Source organism: Aspergillus melleus (genome assembly GCF_016097325.1).
Source record: "Aspergillus melleus strain CBS 546.65 chromosome Unknown contig1, whole genome shotgun sequence".
Classification (NCBI taxonomy): Eukaryota; Fungi; Ascomycota; class Eurotiomycetes; order Eurotiales; family Aspergillaceae; genus Aspergillus; species Aspergillus melleus.
Window position 1 is genome coordinate 5,184,970 of NW_025763370.1, and position 24,658 is coordinate 5,209,627.

Consider the following 24,658-nt stretch of genomic DNA (forward strand, 5'->3'; position numbering starts at 1 on the left):
AGAATTGTAAAGTCGCTTTTCCATTAATCCCGACCCTCTCACCCCGTTCGCTCTTCCTTGTCCATTTACACTTACACGGACGGAAAATGACAACGACAGGGAAAACGAAGCCGTTGAAGGCTCCAACTGACCGAAGCAACGACGACGAAGAGTTCACGGAACAAAAGGACATCAAGGCTGATTCGCCGACCGACAGCCATCTCCTCTCGCAATTAGAGCAGGATGAGAAAGGACTGGCTGAGAAGGCCGGGATCACCCAGGATGTATCGGATATCGGATGGGGGCAATCGCACGATGACTTTGAGGAGAGGATTGTGTCGGGCCTCTCGAACCAGGATCTTTGGATGTTGATCCGGAGATTTAATAAGGTATTTTGCATGCGAGGCGATAGAGAAGGAGACGTACTGATCCTTCCACGCAGCAAATTTACTATGTCAAAGCCCTTCCGGAAGCCCCGTTACAGAATCTTGATCTCGTCCGTTTCGAAGATGAGCAGTTTTCTCCTGATAAATTGCGCGCGACCCTGGAACGCTTCTATACGACGATCGTGGTGGCGATGGCCAGCTTCTTCAAGCATATTGCTAGACTACGTTCGTGGAAGGAGACTCATCGCACATCGGCTTTCTGTGCGGTAAGACTGGGGCTCTTTACTATCAACCTGTGAGTTCAGCTAATGTCTGTAGGTATACTTCGTCGCATGGGTTTTGGATATTCTCGCACCGACATTCTTCTGCTTTCTCCTGGCATTGGCTATCTATCCTCCATGCCGGACAAAGCTCTTCCCGCCAGCACCGATCGCACTCGTTGATGTGAATACCGGAGGGGTACAGAAACCAGCGGCCAATGTATTAGGCTCACACGACAGTATCACGGGTGCTCCAGAGAAACTCAAAGGAGAAGCGGCCGAGCAGGAAGCTACCAATATGATTACAAGTGTTGCCAGTGTTGCTGTTGGTAGCATTGCTGGGAAACACGACCAGGGCACACCCGAGGATGCTCCTTTGGAGGCTTCTGTACCTGACGCAACAGATATTATATCCGACACGGCTGATGCGCAGGCCACTGCACATGGGCAGGTCCCGGAGGAAAGTCACGATAAGACTAGACAGCCTATGAAAGAGAAGGTTTTGAACGGAGCAAACGACCTGATGCGAATACTCAGCGACATCATCGATACCTATGAGAAGCTTGGAAAGTAAGTCATTCTTGCGTTAGCTACCGCATCTATGATATATGCTTACTGTGGCAGTGCTCTTTCACCAACTTCGCCTTTCCCTACCTTTAGGCCCTTTGTCCGATTCGCAATTGTTTTGAGCTCCGCCGTCTTGATTTCCTCGGTCATATCCAGTTATATGTTCGTCAAGGGTGGCACTTTCGTCGTTGGATTTGCGTTTTTCGGGGATCCACTGTTCTGGCATGTTACTGCATATCTGGATCGTAGATACCCGGGTTGGAAGAAACTACTCCAGTTGCAAAAGCAAGTTTGCCCCAGCCTACACATAACCCTGGTAACTAACTCTATTCAACCAGTTCCCTTCTGAAAGGCATTCCCACCAACGCTCAACTCACATTAACCCTCCTCCGCATTGGCGAAGCAAACGCTGCACCCCTACCACCACCCCCTGACAACTCGCAAATCAAGGCCCCATCACACCCTGCCTCCCTCCACGCGGAGGATCTGAGTCTCGGAGTCTCTGACGACGAGATCCACCAAGCCGCCTCCCAAAGTGCCCAGCAGCTCCACCAAGAGGAGAAGCAGCCCGAAAAGTCCCAAAAGTCATGGATATCCGGCGTCATCGGCTTCTTCCGCGGCACCACCGCCACCGGCATCCAAAGTAAGCTTGCCGTCGATCGAGTTCGCGCAGCCGTCGGCTCCGGACACGCAAAGACGCGCATCGGCGTCCTGCACCGGAAAGGTGTGACCACGACACCCTCAGGCCCCGTCGAGTTCGACGCCCGCTATAAAGGCAAACGAGGCGCGCTTATCATCGACTCCTCGCTTGAAACTCCCGTCTTATATTTCACCACGGACGCGACAGCGCAACTTGACCCCCGGCTAAGCAGCAGGGGTAAAGGCGCCGTGCTGTTCGCGATCCCGGTGACTGAGATCCAGGAGATGCGGAAGATCGGCGGGTTGGGGTGGAAGGGGAAGATTGTTGCGGGGTGGGCGATGGGGAGCAAGGAGGTCGTGGATGGGTTGATTATCGTGGGCAAGGAGCCGAAGCAGACGTATCGGCTTACTGCGATGAGGATGCGGAATCAGTTGTTCAATCGTCTGGTGGCGATTGATGGACAGGTTTGGGAGAGCCTTTGATAGTTATTGGACGTTTGCTAAGTTAGTGCAGGTTTGGAAGTAATTTTAGTGGGAATGGGTGGGAAAGAATGGGAAGGGAATGACTTTTCTGTTTGATGGGTAAGGCGCGAGCAATATGTGCTTTTGTATGATATGAAACGGGTATATTTGCGGTGTCATGGATATCTACTCGGTAATTTGTGTGTTATTTATGTTTGTAAAAAATGCCTGCTCTATCTGAAGCTATCATATGTACATTTAACGAAGAATGACGCACCTGTAATGTACACCACTACTTCACTGCGCTACTTCCAATTGATAGTCCCTAACAGCCTGTTCAAAAGACTCGTCTCGTTTGAATCCCAAAGAGATCGCCTGTGTATTATCGAACCGAGTCGGCCACGAATCCAGAATAGCTTTGAGAGCGGGATCCTCCTTCTCCTTGAGAAACGCGAGCTTATCCCTCCCTCCGACCGCTTCCAACGCATCCATCATCTCCTGGATCGTGACGCAGATCCCCGGAACATTGATCTGGCGAATATGAGGGGGCACCGCATCCGCCGACAACGTCAATGTAAGGATCAGATTATGCACAAGCGTCCGCGGCGAACACAACCACGACTTGAACGACCGATCCTCCACCGGAATCACGCACTCCACGCCATCCAGCGGTTCGCGGATCATGCCGGACAGAAAGGAAGACGCAGCCGCGGTAGGCCGACCCGGTCGGACGGAGATAGTGGGAAACCGAAGGACAAAGCCATTGATGAAGCCGCGTCGCGTGTACTCGTTTACGAGGGTCTCGCATATGATCTTCTCGGCACCGTAGGACGATTGAGGGGTAGGGATCACGCTGTCGGTTACTACTTCAGGCAGCGGCTGGCCGTAGACAGCCTGGCTGGAGGAATAAATGACTCGAACCCCGGGACATGTTTTGCGGAGGCTCTCGAGGAGGTTCCGTGTGGCGTCTACATTGACGCTCATGCCGAGGTCGAAATTGGCTTCGGAGCCGGACGACATGATCCCGTGGAAGGCATACACGGCGTCTAGCGATTTATCTACCACTGTTTCTGCGCCGCTGAGGAGGTCTGCGGTCACGGCGCGTGCGTTCTGGGGGTATTTAACTCCCTTTGGGATTGGGGGTTCGTTGATGTCGGTGAGAATGACATTGTAGGAGGGGTCGTTGAGGAGCTCTTTTGCTAGCAATTGGCCGATGAAGCCGGCGCCGCCGGTGATGAGGATGTTCATGTCGTGTGAAATAAAAAGAGGGTACAAAAAGAGGTGTCGGCCTGGGTTCAGAGTGTTGACGTGACAAGGGAATGATGTAGTTCACAGTGGGGCATCCGCAGTCGCATTTAGTCCGAGGCTTTCTGGAGACTTTCAGGCACGCGCATCTGCACCCGGAGTTGGGCCGGTGTGGAGGCAAGAGGAGTTGGAGCTCCATAATGTTGCTCGCTTGCTCGCTAGAAAGATCGACCGACTGTTAGCTCGTACAACTGGGGCTTCTCATGCTCGCGATCTTCGCCTTCTTGTGCTGCTTCGGTCCGTTCAAAGGCCATGGGAACCGAAGAGTGAATCATTCCGAAACTGTCAACAAGCCTTGGTAGGAGTTTGGCTTGCATTTCTATGAGTGAAGTACTGTATGTGTGAGACAAGAATCCTCTTTAGACAGGTTGGATGATGGCATAAGAGGCATTTGACGCGATTGACAAGGATCGATTGATAGCTATCTTCCCGTCAATATTTTGATTAACATCAGATAGGTGGGTGATCAAGCCTAACTGTTCATAAGATCGATAAAGTGAATCAATTGTAGTGTTTGTCGCAAACAGAAAAGAGAGAGAGAGAGAGAGATCAGACGATGAGTCCAGACTCCAGAGGCCGCTTCAGACGCGGCTTCCAGAGTGGGGTTTATTTTTCTGTTGCTCTGTTCCTCTTCCCCGCAATCTGCCTGTCAACCATCTCTCCTTTCACACAATCATCGAGAACTGCATTCCCACAAAACGGGCCCAATTCAATTTTGAAAATTAATTAGTGGATTGCACTGACGCCATCTCTGTCAAGTTGATTCCCCTCAGCAATTGCGCCCGCACGTCGGCTGCATCGGAGTATCCCCGACCCATCGAACCTCTTAGTCAAGAATCGTTTCGACAATCAATCAGAAGCTGGAATCATGAAGCGGTCGTCCTCGGACGCCGGCTTAGACTCCGTCGCTCCTGACGGACGGAGTTCTGTCCCGCGAGTATCGAAGGCGCGAGCCTGTAGGTTTCTCCTGAAGATCTGGATCTAGCACTCAATTGACAAACCTGTAGGTGCCGATTGCAAACGTCATAAGATACGATGCGAGTTCAAGCCAGGCGAGGCCAGCTGCACCAAATGCCTACGCAGTGGAATCAAATGCGTGGTAAACGACTTTTCGCAAAAGTTCGTTGATGATGATGGCGTGTAAGTCCCACCGTGCTACTATTTCGGTCCCCGTTCTAACCCCTCCCCGTAGGTGGAAATCTCAAGCGACAGCGACCATCAACCAGCTCCAAGCCGCCGTCTCTCACCTGCTCCGTCGGTCAGGTCTACAAGATCTTTCGACTTTCGCATCGGGAGATTCCCAAAATGACCCTAGCCCCGTCGTATCCCAGCACCCACTTATCTTCGATGAACCTCCAGCGCAAAACCATGCCGAGCATCACGGGCCCGGTGCGGTGATGGACGTGGCGCGAGAACCTTCCCAAGAACCCGACCTTCAAAGCCCGGAGCTAGTGCCAGCTCCAATGCGCAGTCTCTATGAGGTTACCAAGCTGCGCAATCTACGAAATAATCCCATCCAGCAGCCCAAACTGACCCTACTGGAAGAGGACTTCATATCGCGAGGATTGATCTCTCTACATGAGGCTGAGGAGCTCTTTGCCTATTTCAGTAGGACAATGAATCAGCTCCTTTGGGGAGGCATAATCCTAGTTCATCGCGATCTGACCTCTGTACGCCGAGCGTCGACCTTGCTCTCCGCGGCCGTCCTTACCGTTGCTGCGCTGCATATCCCAAATCGAACGGAAACGCTGAATCGCTGCTACAGCGAGTATGTCTCGCTCGTTTCAAGCATGTCCCTAACCAGAGCTCATACCCTTGACGACATCCGGGGACTCTGCATCGGGGCTTTTTGGTTATCCGAGCTAAGCTGGAAGCTGTCTGGCCATGCAGTGCGCATCGCTACGGAATTAGGTCTCCATCAAAGCCATCAGAAAATGATAAGAGGACATAGTGATCAATATGAGCGCGCACAACTCTGGTACCTGTTGTATGTCTGCGATCACCATTTCAGTATCGCATACGGGCGCCCGCCGGTGATTCATGAGGATGCAGCCATCAAGAACTACGAGACTTTCCTGCAATCCCCGACTGTCGTCCCTGGTGATATCCGGCTCATGGCACAGGTGGCCTTGTTCATGATCTTGACGGAGGCATATCGCATGTTCGGGAGTGACACGGAGCAAGCTTTGACCGAAGAGGATTTTGGTCAGTTAAGGGTTTACAACGTTGCGATCGACCAATGGAGACTTCTCTGGCAACCACGATCTGGTAAGTTTGAAAATACATCCTTCAATACCTTGCCTTGGTGATTTCAGCTAACCGGCCGTCCTCTGGATAATCTAGCCGACAGTCCTTATGTGCGGACATACCCCTCGAAAGGAGTGGTTCTTCACTACCATTTTGCCAAGTTTCAGCTGAACTCCCTCTCTCTGAGGGCATTGTCGCCGTCCAATACTCCCGTGTTCTCCATGGACCGCAAAGAATCCGCAAATATCGCCATTTCATCTGCCATGGCGTGTCTGAACATGGTGCTCGAGGAACAGGACATTCGAGATGCCATCGTCGGCGTTCCTATTTTCACCCATACGATGGTCACCTTCTCAGCGGTATTCCTTCTCAAGGTGGCCGTGAACTGGAACTCGGCATATCTAAGTCTCGACGGTCGGCAAGTGCGTGTGTTGGTGGAGCGGGTGATCGAATTGCTCAACTGTGTTTCCGCCGGCGAGAGACACCTCACGCGACACATTGCGCGGGGACTGGGAAAGATGTTGGAGCGATTCGATTCCTGGGAGACCTCATGGCAAACAGGGGGTAACTCTGTCGGAGGACCCGTGGAGCGACCGGGGGGCGACGTACCTGGAGGCGCGAATGCCATGGCTCAGGGCTTTCCACCTCCCGACCTGATCTACGACATGGTGGGCACGTACGGATTTGGACTGGACGAGAATCTGCTTGATCCCAGCATGGCGAATTTCGAATTTTTGGCGCATTGACAGAAGCAAATAGATACCCTAGAGAGACAGTCGACACGCACCGTGATATTTTAGTTAAAAACCCCGGACCTTTCCCCGTCTCTGGGGTCGCAGAACGGGTCCGTGCTGTTCCCGGGGTCCGTACGGTAATTTGGTAAGTTTGGTAATCCCGTACCCGAATTGACGGCCCGTAAATTAAGGTACACAGCTGACATCATCACTAGTCAATTTCTAATTTCCACGCCTCGGTGGTTTCGGGCGACGCTATCGCCAGCGTTCTTCCACCCCTGGCCGACCCTCCTCTCTTCTTGATTTTCTCTTTCATCTGTGTCGCGTCCCCTCATGGTCGATGGTCTGAAAATGGTCCTGCGAGGGCCTCATTACCCATCCATGTCCCTAGCCTACTAATTCCGCCCCCAACTCCAAGAGCTGGTCCTTTTCCCTGGAGCATGGGATCGAGATGGGCCAAGATCGTCAGCATCATGTCATCCTCCTCGTCATGGCTGCCTGGGAAGGTTTATTCGCACCTCCAGCGGCATACTAGGGCGACGCCCTCCCCCAGGTTGCGACGAGCAGGTCTTGCGTTTCTTTGGCTTTGGCCCATGTTTTCTGGTCTCTGCTGACTGGTAGAAGCTCTTCCCCTCTCTCTCTAGCTCCTAGGTAGCCTCCCCCTTCCGTCGTCGGCTGCGCAACTTACCTGCCCTTCGTTGCGCTGCGCCTTTTTCACTCCCCGTCCTCCCTGCTCCATTCTTTCCCTCCCACCCACCACTTTTTTCTCCTAATTCTTGATTCCTCTTCATTGCGCCTTTTGCTCTGGGGCTTTTACTTATAATTGCCGTATCCCGTTCATTTTTGCGCCCATTGACTTGGTCTGTCGCATAAGTGCGCTGCCTCTATCTTATCTCCTACTTTCTTCTAATACTCTTCCGAACCACCATGTCTACCCGTAAGAGAAAGCAAGAAGCCGAGGAAGAAGAAGAGCTTCAAGCCCTTCCCAGCGACGAGAGCGAAGAGGAAGAGGAGTAAGTTGTTCCATAGACCATTTTCTCGTCTATTACTTCCTCATGCGCCCCATGCCATTACCCTTCAACAACCCCGTCGCACCCCTTCCTTCAACGTTTTCTGTTTTCAGATTACCTTTTTCCCCAGTCGCATAGCTTTTTCGGGTTACGCGCCTGGTTGCGACTCGTCTTCTTGACACTTGTGACATTGTTACGTCATTGGCGATGGCATCCGGATTATCCATCGAACCCTTGTTCTTTCGTCTTGACTTTTCTACACCTGCTGACTATTTCCCTCGCTAGGTATGAGGAATCCGATCTCGACAGCGATGTGGGCGGTAGTGAAGAGGAGGACGAGGTAGATGAGGAAGAGGAGGGAGGCGAAGAAGAGGAGGCTCCTCAAGAGAACGGTAAGAATCACTTCATCAGCTCAATTCGGTCTACTATTTGGAGATTATCTAACACGCAATCGTTCTACAGCTCCTGCTCCTAAGAAACGCAAGACTGCCCCTGCGCCTGAAGAGGAAGAGGGCGCGGAAGAAGAGGTAGAAGCAAACGGCAAAGATGCCGACAAGAACGGCGCCGGGGAAGGGGAGGAAGGTGAAGGCGAAGGAGAAGAAGAGGAAGAAGAGCCCGCTGAAGCCGAAGCCGAAGAAGAGGAAGAACCAGCTGATACGGCCAAGAAGAGCGGACCTGCTGCCGCTGCCGCCAAAGCCAAGGGCGATACCGTTCCCAAAGAACCCGAGGTCGATATTGGCGACGACGAGGAGGAGTAATTAATGGTCATAGCTGAGTTACTACTATCCTCATCTGAGTGGTGGATATCTGTTTGTTCTCTTTTTGGCCTCGTGTATCCATGTCTTTGAGTAATGGTTGTCTGTATTCGGAGCTCTTGCCTATATAGATACTAGTAGGTATAGTCCCGTGGAATGATTTAATCAACCTGTGCTACGTTCTTCATTCCCTGAGATGTACGACATTGGGTATCCTAGGTCCAAGACCTGTGCAATCTTCTGCAACGGAACCCTACCTTAGCATAAGACCCCTTGTGCTGGCCACGTACATAATGTTCCACAATGGTGAAAGGGCTAGATACTAGCTACGCATGATCCCGACGGGTGAAACTGGAACAATTGAATCATAAAAATAATGTAATCGTAATAAATAAAAATGAAAATAAATAGACACATAAAAAAGGTGAGAAGGGAAAAAGAATAGAATCCCCCCTCCTTCAACTGCTTAGCAACATAGAGTCATCCATCCATCGTTCCTCCTTGTAACCCTGGACAATAAATCTATTACATGTGCATTTGCATTTGCAATTTCCGACGATAATGGTATGTCATCACATCACTTTTCCCCCTCTGTTCCTTTTTTTTTTTTTTTTTTTTTTCTATCTTGGTTTCTTTTCTTTTTTTCTTCAGTAATCCACTTGGGCTGGTCCGCGTCGCTGCCTAACATTAAACGTAACGTAACTTAGCTAGACGCAACCAGCTACTTAGCCGTCACTGCCGCTGCTGCGAAACGTCGCACAAAGCTGACAGTATTGATGCGTGAGGTCCAGGACGGGCTGCGGCAGATTCGTGGCCTGGACGATGCTGCGCACCTTGACGGCGCCTTCGTCTTCGATGAGTTTGCGGATGAGGTAGAGGAGGTTGGGGGAGAACTGTTCGGTTCGTGGGGGTTAGTATTTAGCCATTTGTATGGGGATGGTGTTGATGTTTTGGGAAGGTTGAGATATGAGGAATGGAAAAGGAAGGAAGACATACCTCGGAGTACCAACGGTATTGCCATGCAATGAGACGGATCAAAGCACCCAACATCCCTCGGGTATCGTTGCGCTTCTCGTAAAGTTTGAGAAGGCCGCGCATGGCCTTCGGCGAGAACCGGATGGCCAGACACTGCTGGTAGGCCTCGATCGCCTCGTCGAAATGGTGCAGTCGTTCGGCCAGTTCGCCGAGGATCTCCCATTCTGTGGCAGACTTCTTGTACTCGATGGATTGTTGGCGGAATTGGGCCATCTCGGTGCGCCAGATGGTATAGATGCGGAGATCCTCGTAGAGGACCATGAAGAGGTTGTCGAGCCATCTCTCGCACAGGCGCTTGTTGCGGAATTGCGCGTATGACGAGTGTGACGGGTCGGGCTGATATTTGGTTAGTCTATAGTAAAGGACGGCAAGAGTAGGGGCGTAAGGGGTAGTCAGTCTGTATGGGGACTCACGTCTTCGTTTCCGGATTTGACCACTTCCGATGCCACCGTTTGTTCGGGTCTCTCGATAGAATGGGAAGATTCTTGTTGATCGTTTGTCCCGTTGGTCGACGCTTGGTCATCTGCATCGGTCTCCGTTTCATGTTCTCCGTCTCCGTTGGTCTCGGCTACTGAGGAGGCGTCCGGCTTCGAGACGGAGTGCTGGCGTTCGACCCGGTATTCCTCCTCCATGACAAACACTTCGCTGCGAATTTTGAGAAGCTGATCCCATCCGATGGCAGCGGCAACCTTGGTCAAGAGATTGTAGGCTTTCAAGAAGGTACCTTGGTATGCGGCGGCATGCAATCTACGTAGCGATGGATGGACGTAGTCATGGGGATCTCCCTGTTTAGGCTGGCCCTCGTCGATCTCGTCCAGCATACTTTCTGCAAGGATCGGAAGCATGATGCGCGACGGTTGAGGCATGCGAGGGGTATCTTTGTCCTGATAGGTGAACATGGGACATGAGTTGAGCGTCAAAAGCGCCAGATCCCACTGTTCGAGGCTCACGTAGACATCTCCCAGTCGCGCCCACGTGCTGAACTCGCTGGGCGCAGCAGTCACCGCGCGCTTGGCACACTCTAATGCCATTTCACCTTCGCCTTTCTCCTGACAGAAAGTCGCCTGACAATCAAGCAAGGAATAGTCCATGGGAACGTCCTGCAGGGCATCGTACATCAACCGCACCGCTTGTACCTCCTCATCCGCCATTATGAGAACCCGAGTCAACAAAGAAGAGACCTCGACGTCGCGTGTCCGAAGCTTCTCGAAAAGATTGATTCCCGATGTATAGCGTCCCGTCGTCTGGATGTACTTCAAAAGACCGGTCGTGAGGTGGTTGCTGACCGTGTTTGGAACCTGCGTCTCGGGGTCGGAGCTGAGTTGCCGGCCTACGAACACAGCGTCAGTATGAACATCGCAATTGATTCCACAGGACCTACCCAAGAAGAACAGTCGTTCAGCCGCATCCAAGAACTTGTGTTCCATCTCTGTGTTTGTGACCGGGTTGAACCGACGAACTCCGACAATCTTCCTGATCGCATCACCGCTGCCGTCATCTGCATAGGAATAGGCCCGGAGAACCCCACAGAGGAACGTCTCCAACCACAGTGCTTCTGTCGCAACGCGCTTATCGCCGCGCTCATCGATGCAGTAACTTTCCAGACTTCCGGGGATCTTCACGTCGACTCGCATATCCAGGTGGGAGAAGGCATTGTAGCAACTGCGCATTCGTCAATCATGGCACTGAAAAGGCATCTCGGACCGGGATTCCTGACCAGTAAGTCCCAGATACCACTTTGTGTGTTTTATCGAGAGGAGAAAAGGTCAGCGTATTTACATAGGCGGCTAAACTGGCGGAGGAGGAGGCGTCGATGCCGGTGACATGGTGATAAACACCGGTCTGTATCCATCGCACATCTGTCAGTTTACATTTCCCAGATCAATCCCGAAGGTGATCTCATATGCTGGTTATAGCCTTCCGAAGCCATCCAACCTTGTAGACACGTACCTGACGGGTGGAGTTGGTCTTGGGTTGTTTGACCAAATACACCAAGTCCGGAGGTCCTAACTCTCTGAGGTTCTGCAGGGACTCGGTGCGCGCATCGACGGCGGCGTAAATTTCATCCTCCTCGTATATCCTGCACAAACAATTGCATTAGGAGCCAATCCTGAAACAGTAGATAGGGGTGCAGTCAAATGTTGTTGTTGTGTTAAGCGAGGGGAGACACCTACTCGGGGACAGCTGGCGCAACCATGGCGCTTGCAGGAGCGCAGACAAGACGTGAGGGGGTGACAGAAGAAAGGGCAAGACACCGAGCACAGGAGGCAGCTCACGGGACAATTCGAACTGGAGAGGACAGATGGCGCCGAAAGCGAGGGCCGTTTGGGGTTTCCAGGCCCAGTCGTCGTCACGGCCGGCGATCAGTGCCTGGGCCGAGTCCTCAGGCACCAGCCTTGTCTCGATCGGGCAATCCGATTCCCGGGGGAACGCGTGATGCGTGTCTGCCGTCACGGGAGCTTCATCGATTCTCGCCTCGACTCTCGATTCTTCGACGCCGGACTCTTCCATTCTTCGACAACCCTACGTGTATATGCATATACACTGATTCATCCACTGGGTCCCTCTTGACATGGTGCCCATTGCGCCCGGTTCCTCCCCGCCGTCCAGGACCTTTTCGCGGCCGAAATACCCTGCGCAATGTCGAGCTGGGTTGCATTGAACATCGAGCCGGACGAGGCCATCGAGGAGGAGGTTGATGATACCAAAGAAATCCAGATCGAGGAGGCCCTCAAACTATACCAGAATGCCTTGAAACTCCACTCCCAAGGCCCTCCGTTCTACAACGAAGCCGCCGAAGCGTACGATGCGCTGTTAAACTCCGAAATATTCAAGTACCCCGAATCCCTCTCCGACTACAAAAGAAATGCGTTGCAGGATACGGATCAGCTCGGGGGAGATTATATTGCGGGGGACACGGCTGCGGAGCCACTGGCGGAATTCGATATCAACGATTCGACATCCAGCACGTTGATGCAGACCATCTACCTATCCTATAAAAACCACGGACAGTACACTTTGGATTCGCTGCGGGCGTCTATCGAGGATGCCTCTCACTCCGACGAGTCGACCCAGGAAATATCGACCACGATTGCCGAGCGCGCCAACAAAGCCTTAAGCTCTTTCGCCGAGGCTCTGGAACGGGACGATACCGACCTCAATCTCTGGAGGCAAAGCGCAAGATTGTGTAGTGCTTTGCAGAGCTATCGGTTAGCTCGATACTGCCTGGAGAGTGTCTTGGCGGACGATGAGAATCGCTTAGAGGTACGGGCTGAGCAATTAGGCCTGGAGGAAACCTTTGCGGAGGAGCATCTTCGGGAAACGCTATTATCGTTGGAAGACAGGATATCCGCAGCGCAAGTACCGCTAAGGAAACCGAAAAGGTCTCTGCTCAGGTTCCTCAAGCCGCAAAGTGATCCTTATCCTTACTTGCCGGCCCTTCCAAATAATCTACAGGATGCCGACCCAACAAAGCACCCTCTTCGTTCACGTCTTCCTGCACATGAGATTAAAATTTCGATCCTGACGTGGGCCGCCGTTGGAAAGGCCATCCTTCGAGTTTGTGGCGAGGAGGTGCAAGGCGAAGTCTATACCGGGTCGCGAATCACCTTCTCCCTACCCGCCCTCAGTCCCGAAATGAAAGCTATAACCACTCGAGAAGCGTATACTCAGGATCAGTCATCGAAATCGCGGGACGACGACACTGTTGCTGAAGACAAGACCCACAACGCAGAGGGCGATAATCGAAGCGCAACTCAGAACAATGCTCCTGTCAAATTGGAGGCTCCTGATGAACAGACTGACGATCATTCATCCATCGACCAGCGGGCAGAAAAACAGCTGATGGAGTCACTTGAAGTGCAGTCGTCGCATAGCCCCGAAATAACAAATCGGCCGGAGCTTCCGAACGCTGACGACATGGAGATCAAATCGTCCAGCGCTCCTAGGAAGCGCTCCTCTGCTTCAGCCATCACTGAAGACCAGGCGGAACGCATCAGAGCCAAAAGTAGAAGAACACGCCTCAGGGAATCGAATGCGGAAGCATCGTTGCAAGCTGAGGAGATTCTCTTTGACCAGACCAAGTACTACGAGGATCAACTAGAAATCTACACTCAAGCCGATGAGTGGGTCTTTGAGACGACAAATTCATTGTTGTCCAAGTTTGGAATTGAAGAACTGACAGGGATCGAGGAGCTGCGGAAATGCCATTCTTCTCTCAATGACGACAAGGATTCGCCGTTTTCGGGAGCCAACGAGAGTGAATGCTCGCTGCATCAAGATCTCGTAAACGCCCTGAAACGCTGGGATGAAGGGAAAGCCCAGGCAGTTTTGCAAGGAGACTATTTCTCGGCCTTTCGAGACATACAAGGCATGGGCAAATCGGGGCTGGCTGTTTTCCTCGAGCATTCAAGGAAATCTGCGCGGAAACTAGGAATCAAGCATGTCCTCGTCGGGGTTGAGGAACTAATTCATCTACTCAATACTGTCAATGATGGGAGCTTCAATATCCACAATGTAGCCTTTGACTGGCTCAAATGTCTTCTGATGCCAGAGTACGGAAACTACCCAACGGAGCATGTTTCTGGTGCACCTTACTTTCCTGCCATGAAATCGACATACACGCTATTTCAATGGCCAAGTGAGTTGAAAGAGACGGTCGTTCAAGTTCTGCTAAGCGAAGACGAGTACATTTATCAAGGAATGCTGAACCATGTTCAATACCTTGAACGTCAGATCCTCAGCACTGCCAATGGATCCCAGTTTACGTACACCGCGAATCACTTCGCTCATTTGGAGATGATTGAGACCATATTCGAGCTCCAGCTTGACATCTATTCGTCTATCAACAACCCAAGCAGTGAGGTGAATACCGGAGGAAGGGTTCTGCAACGTGATCGTCTGGGCAGGTGGTGCTCTCTGGCCCGAACTGCTTTGACCCATTTCATGGACCATGCTCCTCCAGGAGATCACCAAAAATCGATGCTTCTACGTCACATCTGGACGTCCACATTCCATTCAAACATGACGACTGATACCCATCGGGAGCACGTATTGCTTTGCCTCGAGGAACTTCAACGCTTGCTCGGATGCTTGGGCAATCCATTGATTGGTTTGGCTAACAATGCTGCGATGCCGGAAATCTCCCTCGAGATCATTGACCAAGAGATCTCGAAACTGAAATCCATGGACTTTTTCTTGAAAATCTTCGGTCCCAACCCAAGATTATCTGTGGACATTATTGAAACCATAGAGCCACTTTTAGAGCCTTCTTCTGTTGGTTTTACGGAGGAAGGTGAGTCAGGGGGGCAGGAGCTTGCCGGGCCGAGATCACAAATTCAAGAAATGGGGTCTTTCCTAGACCGAGGCGATGCCACGTTAAGGCTTTTCCTCTGGAGGCGACTACAGGCCGCTTACAACGACATTAATTATCCTCCCAAGGAAATGTCTTGCTACTTGAGAAGTATCGAGGTCATCATCAAGGAGCTTTGGAGCTCGGCGCATCTTCAAGAACCCAGTGAGCACCGCCAGGTTACTCTTCTCCGATGGCTCAAAATGCTCGATGGCGTTCTAATCAAGTCTATGACAACGTTTTGGCGAGATCCGACCAAGGCATATGATTGCTTTGACATGGATCACCTGAGATCCTCAATGTCCGCCATAGCCCTTCTGACAAAACTCCTTCATGGCCTCATTTTGTACGAAGATTCGGTGCGCGTTGGTCAGACTCCTCGTCCTGAGTTTCGCGGCACTCTAGCCAAGTCATTGGAAGGTTTCAAGGACAACCTCCGAGAAATGTATGTCCGCTGCTGGATTTTACAGTACACCCTTGTCAAGGAAGCCATTGCCCAGAATAAAGAGATCTTTGACACGCCCCTTGATGACTGCATTCATTACCTCCGTGCCGTGCACCACGCTCTTGGTATCCGAAAAATGTGCAAACGTTCCCGCAAGGATTTCCTGAAGCTGGTGAAGTCTGAGCTACTCACTCTTGAGAATAAAGAAGACTACGAATTGGATATCTGCCAGATTCTGTATGATCTTCATGGTATCAAACTGTTAACGGTGGACAATTACCCGCTCGACCATGGGTGCCCGCCCGAGAAGCTCGACAGAGCTACGGCAATCACGGTCATTGATGTTGTCATGAAACAAGCCAAGAAGATGAACATCAAAGATTTGTCCAAATCGGAACTAAAATGTACCATTGACAAGATGCAGCAAGCCATTGGCAACACGAGATCATCAGGGCCATTGAATTTCAACAAGCGTGTCTTGACCGCCTACCTCAAGTCCCCGCTGAATCCATCAGAAATATTCCGTTCGGTGCGGGGAGTGAAAGATGTTGCGTTGATTCCTATTCCTCTTTCTATCGAAAGTGCAGTCATCGCTCGGAATGGGTGGTATTTCCTCTTGGGATACACTGCTCTCACCAAGTTTCGTTCCCAGAAGCGCCTGAACCCGGTGCCCACCAATGACCTTGACGAGGCTGTGAGCTGGTTCCGGTCAGATCTAGAACATGGGAGCGCAAGTTGGGAAACTTGGTATCGACTAGCCCAAACATACGACTCCAAACTCGAAGAAGACATCACCTGGTCCGCTGAAAAGATCAACAACAATCGCACGGAACTGGTAACGTGGCAGCGCTACGCGATTCATTGTTATGCTATGGCTGTTTCGACTGCGATTAGAAATGCGGATCCAACACCAGAAACAAGAGCACTTCTATCTGAGCTCTACACTGATTTTGGGATTCGGCTATACTCTTCCTCCCGGGCGCCCTTGTCTATGGGAGCCTTCAGCCTCAGTGATTTTACCCGCCATTATAACAGGGAAGAGAACCAGCAGATGTACGAAGCGCAACCCTTTAAAGAAATGAGGCTATATTCTGTCTGGAATTTGGCCAGCTATCTTCTCAAACGCGCGATTGTCGACAAACCTAAGAGTTGGATGTAAGTTCTTTTCAGTTTCTGAACCGGCAATGTGGCTTCTAACAGATATAGGACCCACTATATGTATGCTAAATGTCTCTGGAAGATGTTCAGCGCCGACGAGACCGTCAGAGGAGGAGCCAAGCCAATCAGTCTTGATGATCTATTGGACTCGCTGCTAGATGCCATCGATGCACTTCCACAAAAGAAGGACTCGCGTGCGGAGCCTATTTTCGAGCCTCACTTCAAGCTGGTTTCCATCGTTCATAAACTCGTTCACAGGGGCACATTGACGGTACGAATTACTCTATGGCTTATATAGTCCCAAAACTAACTCTTTGCAGGCGGCTGAGGGCAGCAAAACTCTTCTAGCCACTCCGTGGGCTCGGAAGGTTCTACTTCCAGAGGATGATGCTGGGTGGAAGACATACATCCTTGCGGTTATTCGGAATCTGCGACATGCGGACAAATCGAATTGGCATCACCGCATGGCTCTCAGGGTACGTCTTCTCTAGTGGGTCCCTCTCAATATCCGTGCTAATCTTCAATAGGCTGCCCATATTATATACGATGATAGCAAAGATGCGGAATCTGCCGCCAGAGCCAAGGGCGAACTCACACAGCAGATTTTCACCAAGACCATGACAATACAAGTTTGGAGGCCTGAGTATGAGCGTCCGGGTAGGCATTTCGTCTACACTACGCGATACGTTTATTACTTCGTCGCTCTTCTTGACCAGCTCAACGACCGCGCAAATCTCGACCAGCTGCTGCGTCGAGTGCGGAAGAAGCAGGGCGACTTCATCAACCATACTAAACTGTGGGAAGACGTCTGCCTCACGTATGCACGCGTCATCCGCCGAGCTGGCAATATCACCGAGGGCTACGAAGAAGGCGTCTTCAGGCCCATCGGATGGGAGGAATTTGTCCTCAATACCGCTCGCCTCGAGGGTCTCCAACAACTCGCTCCCGAGAGTGGCTCTCTCCTCGAGTTACTCCGGGACGCCGTCGAGCTGAAAAAGCTCAACAATAACCTCATGAAAGTCTCCCTCCTGGAAGATCTCATCGCCGACCTCTACTCCCGCCTCTACGAAGTCAACATGCCACAGGTCCTTGAGCAAGCCAACGAGGAACACAAAGAGAAAATGAAAGTCGACCACCTGCTCATGGGCAGCGACGGCGCCGCGGACACGCCAACTCCCCCAACCTCCGCTCCTGCATCTGAAGCTCCCGCCCCGCGCGGCCGCACCAAGGGCATCGCCCGTCGCGACATCCAAAAGCGCGCCGAAACCATCGTCAACCGTAAACTTGCGCCGCGTCTTCCCACCAGCAAGGCGCCCGCCCCTGTCGAATCTTCCGATCCCTCTTCTCAGAACCACCACACCGAGCCGACTTCTTCCTCTATCACATCCGCTCCTCAACAGTCTAAAGACCTTGCTGCTCACGCTCCAGCCACCACCGCCGGAGGAACAACCGAAGATCCCACGTCCGGCCAACAGAGCGATATCCCGCATAGCGTCCACGACAGCGCCGACGACGAGAGCGAGCTGAGCGAGATGGACGACGAGAAATTATCGAAGCTCGCGATTGATCGGAAACTCATGTTCCCGAACCTGCAGGAACGAGGATCCCTGGATCCGGAGTCGGAGATGTCTGCGCTGGAAGGGGGCGGTGACGGTGATATCACGATCGGGCCGGTTGGAGATGCGGATCTTGGTGAAGGGGAGGGCGAAACGATGGGTGAAGGTGATGATGTTGACGATGGAGAGGGAGAGGGAGAAGGAGAGGGTGATGGTGAAGAAGGTGAAGGAGACGAGGAACCCGAAGTCGAGGCAGACGAAGCAGGAGCAGCAGATGTTGACATGGAGAATGAAGGAGAAGGGGAAGGCGAAGGTGAAGATGAACACGACCTCGAAGGCGAGGGCGAGGGCGATGGTGAAGAAGAGGAAGAAGCCGAAGGAGAAGGCGACGACGCAGACGGCGAAGGCAACGACAGTGTTGACATGGTCGGCGTCGAGCCCGAGACCGAACAGCCCGATGCAAGCGAACTTGTCTCGGAAGCTGAACCTATGGATGTGTGATTCCTTAAACCTTTGGAGGTTCTGGTACTTACCAGTACTCTCTGCTGCTTTCTTTTGCTTTCTTTTCTTATTCCCTTCATTTGTTGTTTCTTTCGTCGTTATCCATGTCTCTCTAGCTAGGTGTCGGAGTTTTATATTCTCGGTCTCGGAAAAAACAAGACAGGCGTTTGGGCGGTGCGGACAGGATGTAGATGGTGTGTATGGGCAGCAGAGCAGGGGTCTATTCATACATTTATAGTTGAATACATGAAGAAATTAATATTGACAATTCACCTAAAGAAAAATATTCATAAAGAACAAAACGTGGTATCACTGAGAACGAAGAAATCCCCCAAAACGCCTCCCATATTATACAAAAGAGTCAAGAAAGAAAAACAAGGTTAGAGTGCAACATTAGATCTCCTCTTCCGGAGCCAAATCCCATCTGCGCGTCGCCATCTTTCTCTGCTTCTTGCCAGGAGAGCCTGTGGATGCCGGGGTAGGCGAGAACATGCTATCAGCCAGCTTCAGCTGATCCATTCGCTTCAGGGCATGGTCAATGTCGCTTTCACGGCCGAGAGCATTGGTGCGAGTGGACTCGAGGGGCTTTTTGGCCTTGGACTTCTTGGTTGGGGATTGGCTGGTGAGTTCGCGCTCGAGGGCGGCGATCTTGCTGCGAAGGCGCTCATTCTCGTATTCGAGCTCTTCGGTGCGGTCGTCTCGGGAAGATGGGGGGTCTTCGTGGACTAATTATTTTTGTTAGAATCGTTATGGGTAAACACAGGACTAGTAGGGTGGAAAAGAGGATGTTATACTTTGGAAGCCCCGCGATAGGAGTTCGATCTTCTTGTCGATGTGCTCGTCGTTGTGGTCGGCCTGGATTCATGGTCAGAGGCAGCTTAGATGGCATCCGTGAGGGGAGGGTTCTTACCTGTTCTTCCAAGGCAGTCTGCCACCTTCTTCTCTCCTCCTCCATTCTCTCGTCCATTTCGGCCCAGCACTCTTCACGCACCTCCTGTTCGATCTCGAGGCAGTGCTCTTCGCTGGCGCTCAGCCTCATTTCCAACTCGGCTCGCATGATTTCCTCCTCGCCGAGTTTCATGGTAAGATTGCCGTTCTCTTTCGTGAGACGGGCGATCTCAGCCAGGGCGCTTTCCAGTTCTTCGTTGGTGGCCATGTTGGGGGAATTGCGTCCACTGGCAGATGGCCTGTATGATTCGACGGAGCTGGAACACACAGACTCGGAGATAGATGGGACTCGGGGCACCGCGACTTCCCGAGCCAGCGCAGAATACCGCAGGATTTGCGAAGTGGCATTGTAGTCTCCCAGAGGGTCGGCGGTCACTACCATGATGGCCTTCTGAGGATGGCGAGTCGGTCCTGATGCTTGGTTGGACGGGAAGGAGTTGGAGAATAACAGTTCGGTAAGCTTGCACTGTCTGAAGGGTACCAACGCAGTCTACTGGAGTTAGTTCACTGTCCAAGGGCAAGAGTCGACGCGAAATAGTACCTTGTTCTTGTCCTGCATGTCGCTCTGCATCTGCAAGCACTGTCCGAGATACATCAAGCTCTCATTGATCTTGCCCGCTTCAGCAAGAGTCGATCCGGCGGTCTTCGCGGTTCTAGCACGCTCGGAACCTAAGTAATCATCAGCACCGAAAGCCAGATTGGTGAGAAATAATTCCTGGGCATACCAGCAAGATCCGCCACCGTTAGTGTATTTCCAATCCAGGTCTCTTCGCCGGTTCTCTTGTTGCGCATTCTTCTCTTAACTTCAAGACAGAAGAATCCGTGACTGCGTGAGCTGACGCTGTTAGCGCCAGTCCCTGTGACCTTACGCTCGGTCAGACCAATATCCAGGATCGCCAGCGCCTCTTCATAGGTAGCGCAGGCAATCTTGCGCAGACCTGCGACAACCTTTCGGTCAGGCGATCCTTCGGTGGATTTGAAGAACAGAGGCCTTCTTCGGTCTTTCTGCGCATTTCCGCCTTGGCGTGACATGGTGCTTCCTTGTCCGGGAACGACGGCTGGCGACAAGAGGTCGAAGATGCGGTCATTGTACACTTCGTACATCGACACCAAAACAATGTATTCCGAGTGAGGGTTCAAATCCACAGTGAGGTGGCCGACATCGGGAGATCGTGGCAAGGCATTTGGGCGTTGAGGCATATTTCGGCGAGGGAAGATGATCGCCGGCGTGGGTTCCTTTAACATGGGACGTGATGGTTTAGCATAGTTCATACTGAGCACCTGAGAGCGTATATTGGAAAAGGCTGTTTGGGGACGAGCGGGCACCCATGCATCCCTCTTGATAGGGGAGCCGTTGGGTCTTGGGGTACCAAAGTAGCTTGGGGTCAAGGGCACATTGGGGCCGTCGGTTGGGGTTTTGGGGATGCGAGGTCGCAGCGTCTGAATCCTGCGTAATGGGGTGTGGGGGAAAGGGCAGCATACCGCCATGGGTGTGTGAGCTCTGCCGGAGCTCATGGGAGTTTGGGCTCGAGAATTCCTGCCACGATCGGCGGGATCACCGTACACGGCTTCCAGGAACGACTGTGCCGTGAACATCTGGGATTCACATGGGTCCGACGCGGAGACAGTCGAGAGGAGGATGGGGTTGATGGAATTGTCGGGCGGCTTGATTGTTGATTCCAGGGACTTGAAGATGACATCGAGACTCATCTGAGTAAGACCTTTCTGGGTCCTTGATCCTAGAATTGTGTGACTCTAGAGGACATTAATATCCTTTCCATACTGGCTCCTGTTCTCTTCCTACCTTTCCACTTCCCGTCACACCCAGTGTAGCCACGAGGCCATCTCTTCCCTCCGACAGGACGCCTCGGATGATAGTCTCCAGGCCGGTATCTTCAAAGACGTCCAACTGGGACGCAGATTCCTCAAAGACCCTGGTGAAGCCGAACTTCTCTACAGCACGCTTCCGCACATCACTTGGAGGCTGAAGAATGATTTGTGTGGGACCAGCTGGCATAGACCCATCACCATTATCTGCAACCGGATTGGCTGCCTCCGGGACATCGACTGTCAAGCAGCGTTCAACGTGGTCATCCTGCTGCTGCGAGATGGGCGGGCGGAGGCGGAGGTAAACCTGGAAAAGGGACGGCTGAGGGGGCTTTGCTGCACTCATGTTTGCTGGACGTGCTCTGCCGCTTGATCGTACACGATATGGCGAGGGAAGGCAGAGGGTTGGCGACGATATGTACAGAGAGCAGAGGAAAGAGAGCAGAGTACGGCGAGGGAGGTCAAGTCACGTTGATTACGGTCGCCTTCTATATCGGGTTAGTGTGTGTTGTCAGGGCAACGGACAATCCGGGGTTGCTGCCTCTATCTTCAGGCACCACTTTTGAACAATGGCGTCAAACCGCAAATCCGCCTTGCCGTCCTGGAAAATGATGGGTGCGAGGCAGAATATGATGACTCAATCTTCGATACGAAGCATCCTGCCCCATGGCAGGACCATCTGTTGTCGGGCACTTGAACCGTGTTCGCGGTGCCACAGACACAGCCTTGCTCGTATTCGCTACGTCGGTGGCAGCCAATCGTGGACTACTTCGGGGACCCAGACAACGATGAGAAAGGCTGGTTAAGCAATTTAGCTCGCCGCTATGCCTTGTTGTCTCCACGGGGTTCTTCTGCTCCTTGAGGCTTGGATTTCTCTTCAGAGGAATCTCGTTTTCCTCTTTCGGTAGTCTCGTGTTCGCTAACGTCTGCAGTGCACCTCAGCATCATGTTGTTCAAAGTATATAATGGCCATGGCCGCGCGAGAAAGGCCATTGACTATCAGACTTGGCTGCATATACATATATCCAACGTGATCATAATCGGAGACATCTAGTCGGACTGCAACTCCTGGAACATATACCAGACGACTACTAGGCACGGCATCATGAATTTTGAAAAGCGATCGGATTACCGTTGGTCCCCAAAGATCGATCAGATTCGGAGCCCACGGCTAACAGCGTACAGAGGAGGGGAGTCTTTGGTTTTATGCACCCAATAAAGGCGCGCCTATTGCCTTTGCTATACTATTTGCGATATCTGGAATCTTACATGGGTACCAATGCCAGTAAGTATACACATTCCATGGTCTACGACGTTACTAACGGTCCACAAGCAAGTATAAGTCCTGGAAGGTGACAGGCCTACTACCATGGTCTGCGCTGCTTTTCACGGCAGGGTTCGTGATGCGCACGATCGGAGCTTTTGGGCATTGGGGTAGTCTTGGAGTCTTCATTTCGAGTACTGTTCTTTTACTAGCAGGACCGTAAGTACTTCCCTGCGTCTATCTTGCTAGTGACAGGGGATACTGACCATCAAAGACCGGTCTACGAGGGAGCCAACTTCTTCATCTTGGGTCGCATCCTTTACTACATACCCTATCACTCACCCATCCATCCGGGCCGTGTGTTCACCACCTTTATCGCCATGGGCGTCCTCATCGAGATCCTCACGGCCAACGGGGCCTCCTTGGTGGCCAACACCTCGAATTCAGAAGCCTCTCAGAACACGGGCAAAGCACTGCTCAAGGCAGCCCTCATTCTCCAGATTGCCCTAATGGTTGGGTTCACGGCCCTCGCCTCAAGGTTCTACTACAATTGCTCTCGCGGCGGTGTTTTGAACATCAAAGTGAAACGGGCCCTGCATGTACTATTCTGTAGCTGCATTCTCATCACCGTGCGCACCATCTTCCGGACCGTCGAGTACTTTACTGCGGCCAGTTTGAACACCAGCAACATCGATAACCTGAGCCCGCTCATCAAGCAGGAGTGGTTCTTTTGGGTTTTCGAGACCGTGGTCATGTATAGCAATACCACTTTGTTGAATGTTCTCCATCCCATGCGGTGGCTTCCCCGATGCAACAAGATCTACCTGGCAAAGGACGGGGTGACCGAAATCGAAGGACCAGGGTATGAGGACCCTCGTCCTGCCATTGTGACATTCTTCGATCCATTTGATGTCGTTGGTCTTATTACGAGGCGCCAGAAACCTCAGAAGTTCTGGGAACTTGATGAGGCACATGGTGCTCGACCGGAGGCGAAAGTATAGGAGGCGTGCTGTGTCTGGGGTCCCCGGTGACAATTTCGTCTTTCCTTTGTTTTTCGTTTTCGTTTTCTTCTTATGATTCTGTTTCATGATACAGCAATTCTTCGCGTGAATTTTATTCATAGAATGTACGATTTACCGTACAATGGGGAAATTCCAAGTGATCTTATGAACTTATGGTTAGAAAAGTAGAAAGCGGCCAATGGCGGGATGCCTGGGGCAGACAAGATTTCCCCTTCCAGAGGCCACCTCGTTCAATTCCACCGTCCACGACCCACCAGCCCTGCGACATTGTCGACCTCTCCTCGCACCAGTATCTTCCAGAGAATCAGACCGGATCGATAATAATCTGGTCTTGCTAGCGGTCGCCACGCGACCCATCATTTCAAGCCCTTTCTCCTCCGACCGTCGATCGCGTCGAATCCTCCCCGTTCCTTCGAGACAACAGCAACAACAGCTACCTACCTCCCTCCTCGCCATGCTGTCATCCCTAGGGAATCCGCGACAATCGCTCGCGCAAGTACTCAATTTCGCACTGGTCCTGTCCACGGCCTTTATGCTCTGGAAGGGTCTTTCGGTGTTTACTGCGTCCAGCTCTCCCATTGTGGTACGTTGCTAGCTAGCTACCTACCCTGTCTGTTCCGATTTCCAGGGTGTCATACTGATGGTTGTGGCTTATTAGGTCGTCCTGTCGGGCTCTATGGAGCCTGCCTTCCAGCGAGGCGATCTTCTATTCCTGTGGAATCGCAGCCCCCGGGCCGAACTCGGTGAGATCGTGGTCTACAATGTGAAAGGAAAGGACATCCCGATCGTGCATCGCGTTGTGCGCACGTATCCGGAGGTGGAGGGCCGGGCGAAGAAGGTCAAGGAGATTTCTGAGTATGTGCTCACCACTGTTTGTTTGCGATACCTTGCTTGGGGGAGCGTAGCTTTTCTACACCAGACCAAAGACAAAGCTAACTGTTGTCCTACTCAGGTCCTCACCCGCGCCGAACAATATGCTTCTCACCAAGGGCGACAACAACATCGCCGACGATACCGAGCTGTATGCGCCCGGGCAGGACTACCTGAACCGCGAGGAGGACATTGTGGGCAGTGTGCGAGGGTATATACCTATGGTTGGATACGTGACGATCATGTTAAGCGAGCATCCGTGGTTGAAGACGGTGCTGCTGGGTATAATGGGGTTGATGGTGATGTTACAGCGGGAATAGTAATAGGCGACCTATTAA

At 52.1% G+C, this 24,658-nt stretch overlaps 9 protein-coding genes across 12 annotated transcripts; 6 read left to right on the forward strand and 3 right to left on the reverse strand.

Moving 5' to 3' along the window:
• Positions 1 to 86: 86 nt before the first annotated feature.
• Positions 87 to 2,314, forward strand: LDX57_001857 (uncharacterized protein; the record flags this gene model as incomplete). The annotated part of the gene is made up of 5 exons (XM_046083501.1): positions 87 to 368; positions 422 to 631; positions 684 to 1,195; positions 1,250 to 1,477; positions 1,531 to 2,314. The coding sequence occupies 5 exons, from the start codon at positions 87 to 89 to the stop codon at positions 2,312 to 2,314; spliced, it is 2,016 nt and encodes a 671-aa protein (XP_045939458.1).
• Positions 2,315 to 2,590: 276 nt separating this feature from the next.
• LDX57_001858 (SDR family oxidoreductase) lies at positions 2,591 to 3,541 on the reverse strand (the record flags this gene model as incomplete). Its single annotated transcript, XM_046083502.1, has 1 exon — positions 2,591 to 3,541. The coding sequence occupies one exon, from the start codon at positions 3,539 to 3,541 to the stop codon at positions 2,591 to 2,593; it is 951 nt and encodes a 316-aa protein (XP_045939459.1).
• A 925-nt stretch (positions 3,542 to 4,466) lies between these two features.
• LDX57_001859 (putative C6 transcription factor) lies at positions 4,467 to 6,591 on the forward strand (the record flags this gene model as incomplete). The annotated part of the gene is made up of 4 exons (XM_046083503.1): positions 4,467 to 4,554; positions 4,606 to 4,738; positions 4,791 to 5,866; positions 5,942 to 6,591. 4 exons carry the CDS (start codon positions 4,467 to 4,469, stop codon positions 6,589 to 6,591), a joined length of 1,947 nt encoding a protein of 648 aa, XP_045939460.1.
• Positions 6,592 to 7,506: 915 nt separating this feature from the next.
• LDX57_001860 (uncharacterized protein) lies at positions 7,507 to 8,347 on the forward strand (the record flags this gene model as incomplete). Its single annotated transcript, XM_046083504.1, has 3 exons — positions 7,507 to 7,592; positions 7,875 to 7,981; positions 8,052 to 8,347. 3 exons carry the CDS (start codon positions 7,507 to 7,509, stop codon positions 8,345 to 8,347), a joined length of 489 nt encoding a protein of 162 aa, XP_045939461.1.
• Positions 8,348 to 8,695: 348 nt separating this feature from the next.
• BUD7 (bud site selection protein) lies at positions 8,696 to 11,731 on the reverse strand. Of its 2 annotated transcripts, XM_046083505.1 has the most exons (7): positions 11,554 to 11,731; positions 11,330 to 11,459; positions 11,097 to 11,221; positions 10,761 to 11,041; positions 9,793 to 10,709; positions 9,341 to 9,715; positions 8,696 to 9,237 (listed from the first exon to the last, which is right to left on the reverse strand). In XM_046083505.1, exons 1-7 carry the CDS (start codon positions 11,574 to 11,576, stop codon positions 9,070 to 9,072), a joined length of 2,019 nt encoding a protein of 672 aa, XP_045939462.1. In that variant the 5' UTR covers positions 11,577 to 11,731; the 3' UTR covers positions 8,696 to 9,069. The 2 variants fall into 2 exon arrangements, with proteins under 2 accessions (XP_045939462.1, XP_045939463.1); XM_046083506.1 differs by having other exon boundaries at positions 10,761 to 11,731.
• Positions 11,732 to 11,879: 148 nt separating this feature from the next.
• Positions 11,880 to 18,648, forward strand: hir3. 2 transcript variants are annotated; one of them, XM_046083507.1, is made up of 4 exons: positions 11,880 to 16,329; positions 16,381 to 16,603; positions 16,653 to 16,808; positions 16,860 to 18,648. In XM_046083507.1, the coding sequence occupies exons 1-4, from the start codon at positions 12,020 to 12,022 to the stop codon at positions 18,387 to 18,389; spliced, it is 6,219 nt and encodes a 2,072-aa protein (XP_045939464.1). In that variant the 5' UTR covers positions 11,880 to 12,019; the 3' UTR covers positions 18,390 to 18,648. The 2 variants fall into 2 exon arrangements, with proteins under 2 accessions (XP_045939464.1, XP_045939465.1); XM_046083508.1 differs by having other exon boundaries at positions 16,653 to 18,648.
• LDX57_001863 lies at positions 18,649 to 21,916 on the reverse strand. 2 transcript variants are annotated; one of them, XM_046083510.1, is made up of 7 exons: positions 21,142 to 21,916; positions 20,820 to 21,092; positions 20,063 to 20,573; positions 19,879 to 20,006; positions 19,300 to 19,827; positions 19,184 to 19,244; positions 18,649 to 19,114 (listed from the first exon to the last, which is right to left on the reverse strand). In XM_046083510.1, the coding sequence occupies exons 1-7, from the start codon at positions 21,508 to 21,510 to the stop codon at positions 18,783 to 18,785; spliced, it is 2,202 nt and encodes a 733-aa protein (XP_045939466.1). In that variant the 5' UTR covers positions 21,511 to 21,916; the 3' UTR covers positions 18,649 to 18,782. The 2 variants fall into 2 exon arrangements, with proteins under 2 accessions (XP_045939466.1, XP_045939467.1); XM_046083509.1 differs by lacking the exons at positions 20,820 to 21,092; positions 21,142 to 21,916 and having other exon boundaries at positions 20,063 to 20,703.
• Positions 21,917 to 22,269: 353 nt separating this feature from the next.
• Positions 22,270 to 23,429, forward strand: LDX57_001864 (putative RTA1 domain protein; the record flags this gene model as incomplete). The annotated part of the gene is made up of 4 exons (XM_046083511.1): positions 22,270 to 22,297; positions 22,350 to 22,449; positions 22,498 to 22,647; positions 22,703 to 23,429. The coding sequence occupies 4 exons, from the start codon at positions 22,270 to 22,272 to the stop codon at positions 23,427 to 23,429; spliced, it is 1,005 nt and encodes a 334-aa protein (XP_045939468.1).
• Positions 23,430 to 23,904: 475 nt separating this feature from the next.
• On the forward strand, positions 23,905 to 24,640 carry sec11 (signal peptidase complex catalytic subunit SEC11; the record flags this gene model as incomplete). Its single annotated transcript, XM_046083512.1, has 3 exons — positions 23,905 to 24,033; positions 24,109 to 24,305; positions 24,403 to 24,640. 3 exons carry the CDS (start codon positions 23,905 to 23,907, stop codon positions 24,638 to 24,640), a joined length of 564 nt encoding a protein of 187 aa, XP_045939469.1.
• Between the last annotated feature and the right edge of the window lie 18 nt (positions 24,641 to 24,658).